The sequence below is a fragment of the Schistocerca piceifrons genome, chromosome 4 (genome assembly GCF_021461385.2).
Source record: "Schistocerca piceifrons isolate TAMUIC-IGC-003096 chromosome 4, iqSchPice1.1, whole genome shotgun sequence".
Taxonomy (NCBI): Eukaryota; Metazoa; Arthropoda; class Insecta; order Orthoptera; family Acrididae; genus Schistocerca; species Schistocerca piceifrons.
In genome coordinates this window covers 522,463,847-522,483,201 of record NC_060141.1, presented here as the reverse complement: position 1 = coordinate 522,483,201, position 19,355 = coordinate 522,463,847, and the positions used below count along the sequence as shown (strand labels likewise).

The following is a 19,355-nucleotide window of genomic DNA, read 5'->3' as shown; positions in this document are numbered from 1 at the left end:
ACCTCAAGTTGTATGCAGCCGAGAATGAAGTTAGCAAGGATCCATGTGACGCCATCAAATAAATGCCAGTTATGGAAGAACTAGATGCAATGCCTACTATGGAAGAACTTAGTAGAGAAAGGCCGCAGGTGAAGATGGGACCCCTGCAGAGGTTATTAAGTATAACAAGTCTGTTCTTCTCAAACATTTATCTTCACTTATCACAACCAGCTGGGAAGAAGGTTATGTCCCGATGAGTATGCGGAATTCGAGGATAGTTACTCTATACAAACAGAAAGGGAACAGAGTGACTGTAACAATTACCGAGGTATTTCATTACTAAGTGTAGCCGGGAAAGCTTATGCAAGAGTCATCTTAATGCGATTACAAATCTTAGCTTCCAGAATTTACCCAGAATCTCAGTATGGCTTCAGGCCCGGCCGATCAACCGTGGATGTGATCTTCTCCTTAAGACAGCTACAAGAGAAATGTCGTGAGCAGCAGAGGCCACTTTATATTGCTTTCATTAACCTTGTTAAAGCGTTTGATTTAGTGAACAGAAATGGGCTTTTCAAACTGTTGCAGAAGACTGGATGCCCACCTATACTACTACAGATAATTGTCTCTCTCCATGAGAAAACACAAGCAACAATCTGCTTCAACGGTAAAACATCAGAAGCATTCCCTGTTAATAGCGGTGTGAAACAGGGGTGTGTGTTAGCTCCTACATTATTTGGGATTTTCTTTTCCCTTCTGCTCAGATTTGCCTTTGAAGACTGTGAGGAGTGATTGTACCTACATACGAGGTCTGATGGAAATCTTTTCAACATTGCTCGAGTCAAGGCCAAGACCAAAGTAAATACAGTTGTTATCCATCAGTTTTTATATGCAGACGATGCAGCTCTAGTAGCGAACACAGAAGATGAGCTGCGGCATATAATCAACAAATTATCATATGCCTGTGAAAAATTTGGTCTACTCATCAGCCTTCAAAAGACTAAGATCATGGCACAGAGCACTACCAACCTTCCATCCATCAGGATCGATGGCAATCCTCTCCAGGTAGTAGATGACTTTACCTACTTGGGATCCACAATATGTAGCAACTTGTCCATGGACACTGAAATGTCTCATCTGTCATGGCTAGATTGAAAAACAGATTATGGAACAACAGACTGCTTACCACAAAAACTAAATTAAAAGTCTACAACGCTTGTGTTATAAGCACCCTTCTCTACAACTGTGAGACACGGACAACTCTTCCTACGCATGAATCTCGTCTCAACAGCTTCCGTTTCCGCTGTCTCCGGAAGATCCTTCAGATCTCTTGGAGGGATAGAGTACCAAACACCGAAGTCTTTCATCGTGCAAGCACAACCAGCATCTTTGCACTTCTGAGTCATCGACGTCAAAGATGGTTGGGACATGCCAGGCGCATGGATCCTGAACGGATACCGAAACAACTGCTGTACGGAGAACTTCAGGAGGGTGTGAGGCCAGTGGGACGACCGCATTTTCGTTTCAAGGATGTCTGCAAGAGAGATCCAGAATCAATCCAAGTCGCTGGGAAAGCATTGCAGATGACCGTGTCATGTTGCGAGTAACTGTGCGCAACGGCGTCAAGCTCTCAGAGGACGAATGCACACAGGAACAAATCAGGAAGAGGACAAAGCGAAGAGACAGAGCGGCTTCTGTTCGAAGTCCCTCAAATTTCACATGTCCAAACAGCAGTAGGGACTGCCACTCTTGAGTGGGACTTTTTAGCCACAGCAGACGCTGCAGACTCTGAACCAAGCATGCTACACCATCGTCCCTCAAGGATGGACGGATGCCATTATTATCTAGTTCGAATATCGCCATGTTTTGAAAATTCCTCACGCCGACATTTGTTTGTGCTATTCGACTTGCATTACTGCTAGGTATGGTTGCTTACAGTGTGCGACTTACTAGTCAGTTAGTGTAAGGCACTCCATGCAGTAGCTCGTGAGTGGACGGTGGGACATACTAATACAGAAAAAGCGGACATGCTCATGGTGTATGGGGAGTGTAGGAAGAATGCAGTTCGTTCTTGTACAGTATACGTGGCAAGGTATCCCAATAGACCTCAACCATCAATACAATTACACATCTCAAAAAAAGTTTTGGATCACCCCGGTTCCCAGAACTCCTGAAGACAGACGTTGACTGTGGATACTGTATCACAGACACAGTCCCTTTGACTGTTCAGAGATGTTACTAAACCCATTATATGATGTAAACAACCATGCATGAGCAGAGCCTATTACACAGAGGCGGTCCTATAGCCAATCAGATACAGTCATTTCACCAGGAAGGACGTACACGGCTCATGTTGTCTGTAGTTCAACCACGTCTAGACGGTCAATACCGCAGTTCGACAGCGTTCGCATTGTTACTTTGTGCCAAGATGGGCTCTCAACAAGGGAAGTGTCCAGCGATGTTGTTCGGACATAGAGAAGATATAGACAGACAGGAACTGTCGATAACATGATTCGCTCAGACCGCCCAAGGGCTACTACTGCAGTGGATGACCGCTACCTACGGATTATGGCTCGGAGGAACCCTGACAGCAACGCCACCAAGACGAATAATGCTTTTCGTGCAGCCACAGGACGTCGTGTTACGAATCATACAGTGCGCAGTAGGGTGCATGATGCGCAACTCCACTCCCGACGTCAATCTTTGCAACCACGACACCATGCAACGCGGCACAGATGGGTCCAACAACATGCCGAATAGACCGCTCAGGATTTTCATCGCATGCTCTACACCAATGAGTGTCGCATATGCCTTCAAGCAGACAATCGTCTGAGATGTGTGAGGCAACCCGCTCAGTCTGAACGCCTTAGACACACTGTCCAGCGAGCGCAGCAAGGTGAAGGTTCTCTGCTGTTTTGGGGTGGCATTATGTGAGGCAGACGTCCGCCGCTGGTGGTCATGGAAGGCGCCGTAACGGCTGTACGATACGCGAATCCCATCCTCCGACCTATAGTACAACCATATCGACAGTATATTGGCGAGGCATTCGTCTTCATTGACGACAATTCGTGCCCCCACCGTACACATGTTGTGAATGACTTCCTTCAGACTAACAATATCGCTCGACTAGTGTGTCCAGCATATTCTAGAGATGTGAACCCTATCGAACATGCCTGGGATGGATTGGAAAGTGCTGTTTATGGACGACGTGACCCACCAACCACTCTGAGTGATGTACGCCGAATCGCCGTTCAGGAGTGGGACAATCTGGACCAACAGTGCCTTGATGAACTCGGGGGTAGTATGCCACGACGAATACAGGCATGCATCAATGCGACAGGACGTGCAACTGGGTATTAGAGGTACCGGTGTGTACAGCAGTCTGCACCACCACCACCTCTGAAGGTCTCGCTGTATGGTGGTACAACATGCAGTGTGTAGTTTTCATGAGCAATATAAAGGGCGAAATAATGTTTATGTTGATCGTTATTCCAATTTTCTCTACAGGTTCCTGAACTGTCTAAACCGAGGTAACGCAAAACATTTTGATGTTTGTATTTATCAACCTATTCAACCAGTTACGCAAAATTGATAGTGTAACACCTACACAACGCCGGCCAGTGTGGCCGTCCGTTTCTAGGCGCTTCAGTCTGGAACCGCGCGACCGCTACGGGCACAGGCTCGAATCCTGCCTCGGGCATGGATGTGTGTGCTGTCCTTAGGTTAGTTAGATTTAAGTAGATCTAAGTTCCAGGGGACTGATGACCTGATATGTAAAGTCCCTTAGTACTCAGAGCCATTTTTGAACCTACACAACGTAACAAAATCGAACAAGTTACACAAAAAACAGGGAATTAATGTTCTTGCTGCTGTTGCAGTTGATCAGCACCATAGGACCCGCGCAGTCGCACGAGGAATTGGCATGAGTCAGGCAAGCGTCCTTCGTAGATGAGTATTAAGACAGGATACTCCAGATGTATCACATATATTGTTTAATGATGAAGCCACATTTACCAATCGCGTCCAGGTAAACAGACGAAACATGCACTATTGGTCTGTTGACAATGCCCGGTAGTTTCGTCAAGTAGAACGTCAGCGTCCGTGAAGTGTAAAATCGTGGTGACAGATAGCAAATAATCAGCTCATAGGCCCGCTTTTCATAGATGGAACACTGAATGCGAACAAGTAGTGCAGCCTCCTAACAGGTGATCTTCCACGGATGCTATAATACGTTGCTCTGCAGAGTAGGAGAAACCTGTGGTACCGACATGATGGCTGTCCAGCTTATAGTGCATGAAGTACTACAGCATGTCAACACCAATTATTTCCAAATCTTTGGAATGGACGAAGGGAACCTATACCTTTTCCGCCCCTTTCCCCGAATTTGCCGCCTCTAGACTTTTTCAGTGGGGAAATCTGAAAGACTCTGTCTACAAGGACACACTAACTACACCCGATGATATGGAACGACGTATTACTGCAGCCTGCTCGGATATCACCGCTGAAATCCTAGAACGTGTGCGGCAGTCGTTCGATGGCTGACTGGAAGCGTATATTGCAGCTGTCCGTGGTCATTTTGAACACGACCTGTGATGGTTAAATGTCTCGTTACTGGTCAGAATGCACACAACTAGCGTATGCGATAGTGTTGTTCGTCAGTGCTTGTTACCACAGGTATTTTACAAGTATCGGTTTGGAAACTGTTGAGAATACGATATCTCGTAAACGACTCGCTCTAGAATCCTATAACAAACACCACTGCTATTCTAATTTACCCTACATTTAGTTTATTAGTGTCAACAAACATTGTTCTATTTCAAAAATTGCACGTTTGCAAAAAACAACACTTCCTAAGTATTATTACAATCTATCGACTGGCTAACAATACGAGCCCCTGACTACCAATCCATTCTGTGAAAATCGCACATCAATAGCAGTTTCCATTTCCGTAATATTTCCTGTGCAACTTTTAGATGATTCGCTCTGCATGTACTCACTTTGAACTGCCATAAGGATTGATTTTCCTATGACAGTCGTATCATCGACCTGTAAGCGAAACCCAGTTAGTGCACGCGCGTCCCAACATTCACACAAGAAGTAATTTGGATACAAAACCAACATTTATCATTAACTTTATTTATTGGTTCATAAAGCATGGAGTATAGGGATATGTACTGAGTGGCATGTCAGGTAAATGGCATCCACGGATTTCTTGGCACATACGTAGGCTTTTCTTCAAATTTCCCATAACTTTTTTGCATGAATATGGCCGAATTTAGCTAACACAGCGATGAATTGCCTCCTTCCAGGTGTGCGTGGTTGTGGTGTTGTTGGGGTAAATCTTATACTTCAGAAAACCCCATGATCTGGGCGGCGAATTCTGGTCACCGAAATGAGAGATTACACGGACAGGAAATGACTCATGCTGTGATTTGTTTCTCGGGATGTACGGCATGTGGTACCAATCGTTGAAGCCACGTGTTGTCTAGATCTATGTCTTGCAATTTAGGCACAAAAACTGGCTTACCATGTAACTATAGAGAAAAGCAATTAACTTTTATTGCCCGACCAATCGTATTTTCGAAGAAGAATGGTTCGATGATCCCTAAAGCCCAGAATCAGCACCAAACTGTGAGAGGTCTTGGATGCATTTGTTTTTTCATAAATCATTCGTGGATTTTCTAAACCCTAAAAACGACAATTTTATCCATGAACCAAGCCAACGAGATGAAAACAATCCATATCGCTGAAGATGATTTTGTTCGAAAAATCAACATCAACTTGTTGTTCTACAATGCGTTCAACGAACTCTGTTCGCTGCGCTTGAACGTTAGGCTCGAGTTCTTCAGTCAGTTGAATTTTGTTAGCATGAGGTTTCAAATGATTCGTGAGAATACGCCATATGTCCAGCTGTTGACTACGGCGCCGAATTCGTATTCCTGGTCTCTGAACAAAACACTCACGGACTGCTTCCGTGATTTGTACCGAACGACTTGAAGGACGGCCACAGTGTTCGAGATCACTGATTCATTCAGTCTCCCTGAGTTTTTTATTAATCTTTTCACAGTTGATGAATTTAAATCACTATTCCGGCTGTCTTTTTCTCTTTTAATACTATCAGCACTTTGCCGCACAAATGGCGCATGATTCAAACCTTGCATGGGAATTGGGACACCCTTAATTCTTTAGCTGGAGAGCAATGTCAAGATGACAATAGGGTGTATGCTTGCTTTTTTAAGATCAAAACAAGTTACTAAGTGATAATGGAAGCTTGAGAATGTAGCTGCGATTGAGAGACAGTAGCATGAGAATGAATAATTGCAGTATTAATAAAATGTTTGATCCATGGAACGGTGTGTGACAGAGGCTTTCCATTTTGAAGTTTCTGCCGCTAGAAAAAGGTAACCAAGAGAACTCGCTGATTACATTTTCCCTTCGATTCATGCATTATACGGTAATGTTACCAACAACATGGCCAGCCGCAGCGCTATCGTAGGGATGTACGAGAATACCTGAATCAAAATGTACCAGACTAGTAGTCAGGTGAGAGGACCTGTCGAGTTTCCTGTACCCTCTCCTGACATCACGCTCCTCTGTTTTTCCTTATGTGGTACAGTGAAAGATGAAGTGGAAGACGTAAACCATGTAACCTGAACACCTTTTCGATTGAAATTCAAGCAGTATACGCAGATAGCCCACTGAACAGTTCAATGAGAGCTGTACGGTCTGTCACGTTCGTACACAGCAATGTATTGTTGCTGGAGGCTAACAATTTGAACACTTCCATTACCCCGATTTGGGATGTTTAGTTTTACCAGAAAGGACGCATGTACGTACGAAAGTGAATTTCTATGTCAGTTCAAATTGTGTAAATATTTCCTCTAGAACCTTCTGCTTGCTGTTTCTGTAGCACAGTTATTTCACATTGAACAGTTTCACAGAATAATATTACATAACAGAAAGTAAACTCATTTTTAAAATAATGATATAGGTTTCAACATGTTCATAGTTCAGTCTTTGCTACGGAAATGTGCAATAAGAAATTGTACATTGAGTCATTCCTCAGATTACGCTTCTGTAGAATTCACATCACACTTTCTTTCACGTAATGTATGTCAAAATATTACCATACGCTTTAAGATTTACATGTTGGAATCTTGTGTAAATTTGCGTACGTAATCCCGTATGTAGAGTGGCGGGGCGAGATGCTCTCTCTCTCACTAAATTATACAACCAGTCCAACTACCTGGATAGGTTTCAGGTTGTCTGCCCCTTCACTCTGCGATGGTAGACACTTGTATAGCCGATGATAGCGGCGTTGATTAAAAGTCAGCTAAATAGCCACCGCCACTTTCGCGATACACACACACATACACACACACACACACACACACACATATATATATATATATATATATATATATATATATATATATATATATATATATATACTCCTGGAAATTGAAATAAGAACACCGTGAATTCATTGTCCCAGGAAGGGGAAACTTTATTGACACATTCCTGGGGTCAGATACATCACATGATCACACTGACAGAACCACAGGCACATAGACACAGGCAACAGAGCATGCACAATGTCGGCACTAGTACAGTGTATATCCACCTTTCGCAGCAATGCAGGCTGCTATTCTCCCATGGAGACGATCGTAGAGATGCTGGATGTAGTCCTGTGGAACGGCTTGCCATGCCATTTCCACCTGGCGCCTCAGTTGGACCAGCGTTCGTGCTGGACGTGCAGACCGCGTAAGACGACGCTTCATCCAGTCCCAAACATGCTCAATGGGAGATAGATCCGGAGACCTTGCTGCCCAGGGTAGTTGACTTACACCTTCTAGAGCACGTTGGGTGGCACGGGATACATGCGGACGTGCATTGTCCTGTTGGAACAGCAAGTTCCCTTGCCGGTCTAGGAATGGTAGAACGATGGGTTCGATGACGGTTTGGATGTACCGTGCACTATTCAGTGTCCCCTCGACGATCACCAGTGGTGTACGGCCAGTGTAGGAGATCGCTCCCCACACCATGATGCCGGGTGTTGGCCCTGTGTGCCTCGGTCGTATGCAGTCCTGATTGTGGCGCTCACCTGCACGGCGCCAAACACGCATACGACCATCATTGGCACCAAGGCAGAAGCGACTCTCATCGCTGAAGACGACACGTCTCCATTCGTCCCTCCATTCACGCCTGTCGCGACACCACTGGAGGCGGGCTGCACGATGTTGGGGCGTGAGCGGAAGACGGCCTAACGGTGTGCGGGACCGTAGCCCAGCTTCATGGAGACGGTTGCGAATGGTCCTCGCCGATACCCCAGGAGCAACAGTGTCCCTAATTTGCTGGGAAGTGGCGGTGCGGTCCCCTACGGCACTGCGTAGGATCCTACGGTCTTGGCGTGCATCCGTGCGTCGCTGCGGTCCGGTCCCAGGTCGACGGGCACGTGCACCTTCCGCCGACCACTGGCGACAACATCGATGTACTGTGGAGACCTCACGCCCCACGTGTTGAGCAATTCGGCGGTACGTCCACCCGGCCTCCCGCATGCCCACTATACGCCCTCGCTCAAAGTCCGTCAACTGCACATACGGTTCACGTCCACGCTGTCGCGGCATGCTACCAGTGTTAAAGACTGCGATGGAGCTCCGTATGCCACGGCAAACTGGCTGACACTGACGGCGGCGGTGCACAAATGCTGCGCAGCTAGCGCCATTCGACGGCCAACACCGCGGTTCCTGGTGTGTCCGCTGTGCCGTGTGTGTGATCATTGCTTGTACAGCCCTCTCGCAGTGTCCGGAGCAAGTATGGTGGGTCTGACACACCGGTGTCAATGTGTTCTTTTTTCCATTTCCAGGAGTGTATATATATATATATATATATATATATATATATATATATATGTGTGTGTGTGTGTGTGTGTGTGTGTGTGTGTATCGCGAAAGTGGCGGTGGCTATATATATATATATATATATATATATATATATACTGGTCCATTGATCGTGACCGGGCCAAATATCTCACGAAATAAGCGTCAAACGAAAAAACTACAAAGTACGGAACTTGTCTAGTTTGAAGGGGGAAACCAGATGGCGCTATGGTTGGCCCGCTAGATGGCGCTCCCATAGGTCAGGCGGATATCAACTGCGTCTTTTTAAATAGGAAACCCCATTTTTTATTACATATTCGTGTAGTACGTAAAGAAATATGAATGTTTTAGTTGGACCACTTTCTTCGCTTTGTGATAGATGGCGCAGTAATAGTCACAAACGTATAAGTACGTGGTATCACGTAACATTTCGCCATCTAACCTTCCGATTTTTGTAGGACGAAGTTTTCAAAGAAAAAGTAAACATGAGAGATGAATTCATCGTCCGGATTACGAATAGTGCTGCTATCAGAAAACAACACAATGACCACCTCTGAGCACTACATGTCGTGTTGTTGTTACAATTCGGAAGTGTTATGTTGTCAGAGATGGAATTTATGAAAATCAACTTTGTTTGGGCTTCGTTCTAGCGGCTGTATCTCCGTAATCAAAAAAAAAGTATGTATGTAATTTTTTTCCGAATTAGTCTATACTACCACCTCCCAAAACATTTACTAATTCTCCTGATAAACGCCAATAAGGACATCAGAAGGCTCTGCTCTTTCCACAAAAATCCCATTGCCTCTGAAATTCCAATTATTTACTCTTCATATTCTGCTCTGCATGACTGCTATATTTTATTCTGCTGCCCTGTTGCCTTCTTGATATTTCAATTAATAGTGTATTTTGCTAAACGGAATCAATAATTGCGGGCGACTGATGTACTAGTGGTACGGTGCTTAGTAGTACAGTCAGGTGCAGTGCATTACTCGCATGGTCGGCGTGTAACTTGTCGGAGTACTGAGACTACATTCACAGCAGTTGCTGTCAGCGGGGGTCGTTGCTTGACCGGTGATCAACGTCCACTGTTGCAGAGCCGGTGACGACCATCCTGGGGGAGCCACACATGTACATCTACCGGGGCAGCACCATCAACCTCACCTGCATCGTTCAGCACAGCCCCGAGCCGCCGCCCGCCATCATCTGGACGCACGACGGCCAGGTGCGTTCCCCATCCCCCATCCCCCGCCCCTAATCATGTTACGATCTCTGCCACTGTCCAGACTGGGAAGTGCCGCTTCAATGCATCTCTTACACCCAGCTCACTGTGGTAGTGGTGGTGTGAATAAAAGGGATGCAGGCAGGTACTAAAACACCAGAATCACTACACCTCCAGTCGTCACAGTAGGATATGAGTAGAATGACATGAGAAATTGCATATAAGTAGTGTGATGCGAGCTGCACTCTCCAGGATATCGAGTCACAGATACTGTTTCCAGGACTGCTTTGGATGCCATCCGGCCCATACCGACGGGATGGCGAGATGGGACCACGCCAAGGCCGCAGACACATATCGAGCGCCAAACCCTACCGGAAAAAAAACTAAAGCAGTGTAACACTTGACATTCGGCTGACGTAATATTGCAGTGCAAGCGCGAAGTGAGATGTGTGGTGGGCTAATCTTACGTCACGGCGGTTATGATGATTTTTCACGGCGTCAAACGTACATTTACGGCACTTGCAGACGCGTCAGGTCTGCTGATTTTTTAGTTCCTGCTAGATGGTAGTTACGTTATCAATGGAAAAATTTAAATCCTTGTTATCATATGAGTTTTCGTAGGCATTAGTCGACATTCATGCCTTGTCTGTTTCGTGCCTTTTGTGTGATATTTTTGTGGATTTTGTGTTCAAAATGTGCAATGAAGAAGGGAATCGTCTGGAGGAAATGGTTTACAAAGTCCCTGACCAGTCTGCGGATGATGAGAACGGAATATTTGATGGTGATCCAGATTACACTTTTATGCTATTATTTTCACAGATTGTGCTGTTATAAAGTATTTTCCTGAAGGTAACTCAAGAAATCAGTCCGAACATATGACTCCAGTGAGAGTAATATTGGACTAAGTATCTTTCCATGTTTCAATTTATCACGCTGTATCCATCGTGAACGCTAAATTCTGCCGTGTTCTTGTGTTTCGCTAGATTTAAACTGGCAGTGAAAGAAATTTAAACAGAAATGTCACTTGTTTGCCTACTGCGGTATGTACTGTATTTGAATACCGGAACACCTTTTCAGTTTTTTCTGCTATATTTACTATTACAGTGAAGTTGCATCTGTGAACTGAAAGCCGGCCGTTGTGGCCGAGCGGTTCCAGGCGCTTCAGTCTGGAACCACGTGACCGCTACGGTCGCAGGTTCTTATCCTGCATCAGGCATGGATGTGTGTGATGTCTTTAGGTTAGTTAGGTTTAAGTAGTTCTAAGTTCTAGGGGACTGATGACCACAGATGTTAAGTACAATAGTGCTCATAGCCTTTTGAGCCATTTGAACCAATCCCATAATATGTGCATTTTCAACTTCTCGCGGCGTAATGAATAATCCATTAAATTTCGGGCATGCACCCGCGCAAATAAAATTTCTTCTACTGATATTTCGGCCGCGTATCGTCCGGCCATCTTCAGAGCGAGTCACAAGACTGATGACAAGGTGCCAAGCGCGGCCTTATATGCTCCACCGCGGCGGTACTGCGCATGCGGGTCACAGATGCTGCGCCGCCTGTGGCGAAAGCGTACGGACGTTCGATGTGCTTATCGATGTTTGATCGGCGGCGATGACACGGTGACGACTTCTCTGCAATTTAATTAGTGCAAGAGCCGGATTCCATGCTTTGTCCAAATTGAAACCTTTATCTCGGTTTATTAAATTGTTGGCTAATCGAATTTCTATGGCTTCCTTGAATACAGAATCCCAAAAAGAAGAGGTGGATGTTAAAATCTTCACATCACTGTAATTCATGGAATGACCCGTATCAATACAATGTTCGGCCACAGCTGACTTGTCTGGTTGTAATAGGCGTGTGTATCTTCGGTGCTCCACACACCTTTCATGAACGGTGCGTGTTGTTTGACCTATGTATGACTGCTCACAATTTCCGCAAGGAATCTGGTACACACTCGCCTTACGAAGCAATAAATCGTCCTTTACAGAGCCGAGTAAAGCCGCAATCTTCGTGGGGGGCCGGAAGATCACCTTAACACTGTGTTTCTCTAGAATACGGCCTATCTTTGAAGAAAGAGCACCCACATAAGGCAGAAACGCCCTAGATCTGAAGAAATTACTATCTTCTTCCGCATCGTATACCTTCTTTTTAGGTTTTACATCGAATGCTCTACGAATTTGTTGCGGAGAATATCCATTCGATTTAAAAATACTCTTGAGGTATGTTAGCTCTCCTTGTAAATTGTCTTCATCGGATACACAGTGCGCCCGATGCACTAAGGTCTTAAGGACACCCATGCTCTGAGAAGGGTGATGGCAGCTACTGGCATGAAGGTATAGATTTGTATGCGTTGGTTTCCGATGTACGGCATGTCCTAATGTGCCATCACTTTTACGGCGAACGACAACATCCAGAAAGGGGAGGCACCCGTCTTTTTCTATTTCCATGGTAAATTTAATGCTAGCATGGATAGAATTCAAATGCTGAAGAAATCGATGTAATTCATCCATACCATGGGGCCATACCACGAATGTGTCGTCCACGTACCTCCAGAAGACCGTGGGTTTAAAACATGCTGAGTCCAGTGCCTTGTCCTCGAAGTCTTCCATGAATAAATTAGCTACCAGAGGGGAGAGGGGGCTTCTCATGGCAACAAATTCGTAGAGCATTCGATGTAAAACCTAAAAAGAAGGTATACGATGCGGAAGAAGATAGTAATTTCTTCAGATCTAGGGCGTTTCTGCCATATGTGGGTGCTCTTTCTTCAAAGATAGGCCGTATTCTAGAGAAACACAGTGTTAAGGTGATCTTCCGGCCCCCCACGAAGATTGCGGCTTTACTCGGCTCTGTAAAGGACGATTTATTGCTTCGTAAGGCGGGTGTGTACCAGATTCCTTGCGGAAATTGTGAGCAGTCATACATAGGTCAAACAACACGCACCGTTCATGAAAGGTGTGTGGAGCACCGAAGATACACACGCCTATTACAACCAGACAAGTCAGCTGTGGCCGAACATTGTATTGATACGGGTCATTCCATGAATTACAGTGATGTGAAGATTTTAACATCCACCTCTTCTTTTTGGGATTCTGTATTCAAGGAAGCCATAGAAATTCGATTAGCCAACAATTTAATAAACAGAGATAAAGGTTTCAATTTGGACAAAGCATGGAATCCGGCTCTTGCACTAATTAAATTGCAGAGAAGTCGTCACCGTGTCATCGCCGCCGATCAAACATCGATAAGCACATCGAACGTCCGTACGCTTTCGCCACAGGCGGCGCAGCATCTGTGACGCGCATGCGCAGTACCGTCGCGGTGGAGCATATAAGGCCGCGCTTGGCACCTTGTCATCAGTCTTGTGACTCGCTCTGAAGATGGCCGGACGATACGCGGCCGAAATATCAGTAGAAGAAATTTTATTTGCGCGGCTGCATGCCCGAAATTTAATGGATTAATCCCATAATATGTTTGTTTAAAGTAGAATGTCCAAGGAACCTAAAGAAGTTTTGAAATTCCAACTACACTTTTGTACACACGAGTTGTACTCGCATATTTTAGCCAGATCGCATGTAGTACCAGCCAGCTATGTACAAAAATTCCACCGTAAGTATTAAGAATTAACCAGAGAAGTACGTGAGTTCTCCTACTCTTCGTATTCGTAGACGCATTTCTCATCGTCCGCGTCTGTAAACGCACGCAGTTGTCAAAACGTTATTTAAGCAGTGTAATTTCGTACGAGCAACATTTTAAAGACACAGCTATCACCCAAGAGGGGCATAGTGCTAACACGGTTCATGTGGCAACATTGCGCTTGGTTCTCGCACCTGCCACTACACAGCTCGCTCTTGTTCAGGCGCAAATTGAGACGCGTATAGCGCGTGAGGAGCGACGTAGCGCAGCGCGCATTTTTGTAACTTGACTGGTTCAAATGGGACAGCGCAAACTGCGACGCGAGGCGACTGGAACGCGACACGCGTCTGCGCCGGATCGCGCTGCGTTGTGGTTGTGGCACAGTTTCTCGCTCCACGCGCCACGTGAGCCCTGCGGTAGGGGTTAGGCGGGGAGCTGGAAGGCGGTCCTGCCGTATGTTCCCTTCAGCCTAGCGCATATGGGCAGTGGAAATATTGCCCAACCGAAAAATACAGCCTTATAGTGTATACTGAATTTTATTATCCCCAAGTAGTTTTTCGCTTTTCGCCGTTTAAGCGCTCCATCCCTTTTCATTAGTACATAATAGTTTTTAGTTACATATATCTGTACAGTTGCTTTGTTTCGTTTATTCTATTTTCAAGAACAATGCACAGTTCAATAACTGGTGAGCCATTAGCCACTGGAATTATATCTCCTGCCTCCACAATGTTTTCCGATCTGCAAGAAGGGACAGACGATTCATCGTGAAGGTAGTGAATAAGGAGGTAAGGAATATCAAAAATCACGTGATTTAGAAGCAAGGCAGGAAAGTAAAACAAGGTTATCTACTTGCTGCCTGTTAGACTGAGGTATCTCTACGATCGGTTGCAAAAGTCGAAAAGGCGTAATTTCCACAGACATGACCCCTTAGTGCACGTGGTAAAAAGTGTCCAAGGAATGAAGTACATAAGTTTCACTATCGTTACTTGGATATGGATGCAATGAGAGACTTTGTACTATGTACATGTCGACATCACATTTCCACTGCAAGCTGGGAACAGTCGAAAAGCAGTCACAGATAACAATGTTTTAATTAGCTCGCCGTCTTGAGGAAAAGCATTTCAGTTGCTACATACACATTGTCAGCATTAATAAAATAATTATACAACAGGCTACACAAATGAAAAAAATAATCTGTATTATTACGAAAGTATGAGTATCCTGAAAGAGTGTGGTAATTAGATATACTTAATTTGTTGAAATGTATTGCTGACAAAGGCAGATCTACTTTCATAACAATGCTTTTCTAACTCTCACTGACAAGGCACACCTGGCTAGCTTCCGAGTTCCTTTCGCCTGCATTATGCTCGGCTGCTGACAATGCACTGATCATTGTGTTGAGCGACAGATCAATTGTTTATTTTTCTCAGTAACAACTATGTTATTCTGGAACTACACATTGTCAGTTTGGCAAGCCGTAGGTGAGTAACCAGCATCTGGCATGTGCCTATCATTCCACCTGAAGGGAATGGTCGTCGTTATTTTAACACTGCTCAGATCATGAGAAGGAATAAATCCTTTGGTAAGTTTCCATTCCAGTCGTTCAGTGTTAAAAATACGATGGTTTACGGGGATTCAGCCAAAATTCCGACAAAATTAGCAACTTATTTTTGTGTGAATTGCTAACCTATTCTCATTCGAAGAAGCATCACCGTTTATGAGTAACGGCCACATTTCTCTTGTTGGCTGGTTTAATTGTACTTCCTGTGCTAAAACTGTAATTTGCACGAACTCATCTCACAGCGACAGAATTCTGAAACACAGTGCCTTATTAAACAAGTAACTGGCAATCAAAGAGCCCAATAGTATGCGAAAAACCCTATACTGTCGGTTTGCAGTAACATAAGAAGCTTAATGTTTATTTTTATACTAGGAAACTCTTCTTTCACTAGCTGTCGATAGCTCTTAAAAAATTACAGTGACTGGTGCGAAAAGTAAAAAAAAAAAAAAAAATAAAAAGGGATGTGTAACTACTGGTATATCGCCATAGATAAGAAAGTTGCATATGTTTACGAATTGGCTAAATACTCTCCTCCTTGTGTGCTATCATACGCCAAACTGTCGTTTCGATGTCTGGTGTGGTTTAGGAGATACGAGAGACGTTGTGAATATTTCATGATCGCGGGCATCAGATCGGGAGTGAGCGCGCTACATAAGATCCATTTTATCCATTTTCTCGAGATCGGAGGCAGATAGAGACTTCCTCCCAAGTCTAAAGAAAAATTCAACATGTTAGCTAAATTTAATACCTACCAACATATGGTGTAATACGCACCAAACGCAAAATCATAGTGACCCCTATTTTCCATTGCAAACGTTTCGAACTTTGCGTAGCGTCTTAATAAAATGTGTATACCACAATAAGTATAACCATTAGCGAGATTATGGGCACTTGAGCACGAAGCTGACATGTAACACTACAAGCAAAGTAAAAATGAAAAATTTTTAATGAATAGTATCTGCAAAATTTTTTGAGAAAGATTACAATGTGCGTGCGCTTCGTTACTGTCAGCGCAGAGCTTCGCCAACCGGCGTAAGTGTCTCAATATGCGTTGGACCCGCGACGCGTCCGGAACGTGTCCGTCCCGCTGTAGTGAAGTGTAGTGTCACGTCACAAGTGCTATACGCGTCCACATTTGCCCTTAGCCTAGAGTTCTTGCTCCTGCCTGGCGTAGAGTTTCAAAGAGTGGCGAGAGAGCAGATACGCTATTTGACGGAAGTCTTCCGATTCTTGCGCATTTATTGCGACTGAGAACTAGATTAGGAACGACGGTGTAAAAAGAAAGTGAAAACGTAGAGTAGATATGTACAGTTCCTCGAGCGAGTACTTTGTTGCTCCCAAGAAAATGCGAAGTAAAATTAACATAAAGATAAGTTCTGGAAAGAGACATTGTTATAAGTTTGTTTCTTCAAGAATGGAGATTTTATTAAGCAAATCTTATTTGAAATTAAATCACGGAAAGTAATAGTTCTTGACTCTTATAGAAATATACAAAAAACGAATAGCTTTTGGAGGTATACATCTTGTGGTCAATACAGTATTTTGAAAAAACTTTTCGTGTTGGGCTTCTTCAGCCATATAAGAATTGTAAAAAAGACATTTTAGTACCCACGGACTAAAAAAAATTATTTACTTTCGTAATCGCAGTTTTCGTGTTACGGACATTGTCAGGCGACGTATAGCAAAAGTTATAAGGTGAAGCACAAGATTTAGTACGTAGATAATTCGCAGCTGACAGGCTCGATAATTAATCTAGAGCGACCCGCAAACCACCGGCGTGGCCGTCCACACTGTAATGTTGACGTTCCTAACGTGCGGCTGCTCGGTGGCGGACAGTTTCCGCCAACATGCAATGACTGGAACTCTTGCTCTGACTTGCCCTACCACGTATAATGTGTTCCTAAATATAATAATTCCATACACCTGAAGATGGAATTTTAGAATCCCGAAACCGGCCTGGCTTGAATAAATATTATTACAACAGTTAATTAAATGACAAAGAACAGTTGTATATAGGCCTACAGAATGAAACTAATGTGCCACATATAAGATACTATATTTCAAAAATTTCAGAAACATTGTGTCACATACACATTTAGAACTCTAAATATCTTGCGACATGTATACACGTTATTGTCGTATCTCACCTTTTAACTAAGAAGTACATGAATAATGGTAACAAAACCAACAGTTGTATTTTAATACAACGTCGTTTATTCTTTTTACACACGCTACCAATTTCGACACCAAATGGTGTCATCTTCAGGTCCCTGCATATGGAATCACACGTAACAGGATAGAAAAGTATGAGAACACAGACAACCTAAATCATAGTTTACGACTACATTGCGTTTATTTGTGTAGTATTCGGTTGTGACGTTGTTGCGATTGATGTACTGCTACATAATGATTGACTTCAACTGCTATTTTTATTTTTGTTTTGTATGTACGGTTGCATCCTGTTAATTAGTAACTGGGAGTGGGTTCAGTGTTTATTTTCTTTTGCACAAAGCGTCTTTTTGGTGCACAGTTTGGTTTTACTCTGATGTACCACTATCACAGTATACTTTGCGTGTGCCGAGTTCTAAGATGTGAATTACGCGTATCGTCTAGAGGGTATATAGATGCGCTCGACGTTTGTCAAGTTTGCTTAAATTATCATCTGGGTTCCCATTCTTATAGAATCTTCGGAGTTTATTCTCTTGTTCTTGTGTAGTAATTCGTACCTGTTCTCGTTTTTATTCTGCTGGATATCCATATGGACGTTTAAAAATGGTTCATATGGCTCTGAGCACTATGGGACTTAATATCTGAGGTCATCAGTCCCATAGAACTTAGAACTACTTAAACCTAACTAACCTAAGGACATCACACACATCCATGCCCGAGGCAGGATTGGAACCTGCGACCGTAGTAGTCGCGTGGTTCCCGACTGAAGCGCCTAGAAGCGCTCGGCCACCACGGCCGGCGGACGTTTAAAGGTTAATGGTCTTGTAAGTGTAGTTGCACATAACTACTGGTTTTGCTCATCGACTTTTACTATGTTACTCTTTATAGACTACTGTTACATGTAAAGAGCTCATTTGGCACACGAGATGTTCTTCGGCGTTAGTTCGTCGTTCGTCGACATGTATGTTCTATGCTACTTTTAACCCTGTGGGTACATATTGACGGCGGATGTTACTAATGTTGGCAACATTGTTTTAGGTCCAGTAGATTTCTTGGAATTAGTAGGAACTTTGGCTACTTGCATTGTTGTTTCTTTGGAGATATTGCCTCCATGGCCTTTCACATTTACAAGTTACATACTTGCTAAGTTAGCGTCGTGGACCCTACGGATATGAATGGGTTTCTGTAGGGTAATATCAGTGGAGTACGTGTCTATTCGTATAACAGGCATTAGACTGTGTTTTACATTGTCTATGTTTTTGACGTCATTAGAGTGTTTTCTATTATGTCGGCGGGTTTGTTTTTTTCGAGTGAACGTTTGTTCATTAGATTTGTGTAGCATTTGCCCACTCCATCCATGTGATATTATGTTATCAGTTGGTTTCGTTTTCTTGTTATTTGTGCACCTCATATTTGTAGGTGTTCCAGACAGGAATGTACGTGGCTTCGATTGCTTTGCTGGTGTAGTTCATTGTAACTGGGTTAAAAAAATTGCAATATAAGTTAGATACTGAATTTTGTTTTGTATGGATAACAGTAGAATATTTTTATCATGTAATTTTATGATGTGATTTTATCCTCCTTTTTAGTCATACGGTATGATTTACGTTGTCTGTGCTCTCATAACTTCTATCATGTTATATGTGTTTCCATATGCATTTGTTCTCGAAACTGGTAGCATATGTTAAAAAGAATAAACGACGTTGGATTCCAATACAGCTGTTCGTTTTGTCATCACTATTGAAGTACTTCCTGTCCAGCAGCTGTCTCACTTCCCTTGAGGATTACCAGAGTTGTAAGTAACGTGTAAGAATATAGCAACATTAAACGAGCGCAAGGTTTGTGTATACCGTGAAAAGCGTATAAATTACGTAAATTATTACTAAGGTTAGCGTCTTTAAATAAAACACAACACATA

At 43.7% G+C, this 19,355-nt stretch overlaps 1 protein-coding gene across 2 annotated transcripts in view; it reads left to right on the top strand.

Moving 5' to 3' along the window:
* The window catches only part of LOC124795309 (zwei Ig domain protein zig-8-like), a 202,047-nt gene that overhangs the window by 159,630 nt on the left and 23,062 nt on the right, over positions 1-19,355 (top strand). For both annotated transcript variants that reach the window (XM_047259279.1, XM_047259278.1), the window contains exon 4: positions 9,950-10,077. In XM_047259279.1, the coding sequence (XP_047115235.1) occupies positions 9,950-10,077 (128 nt within the window). The remainder of the gene's footprint in view (positions 1-9,949; positions 10,078-19,355) is intronic.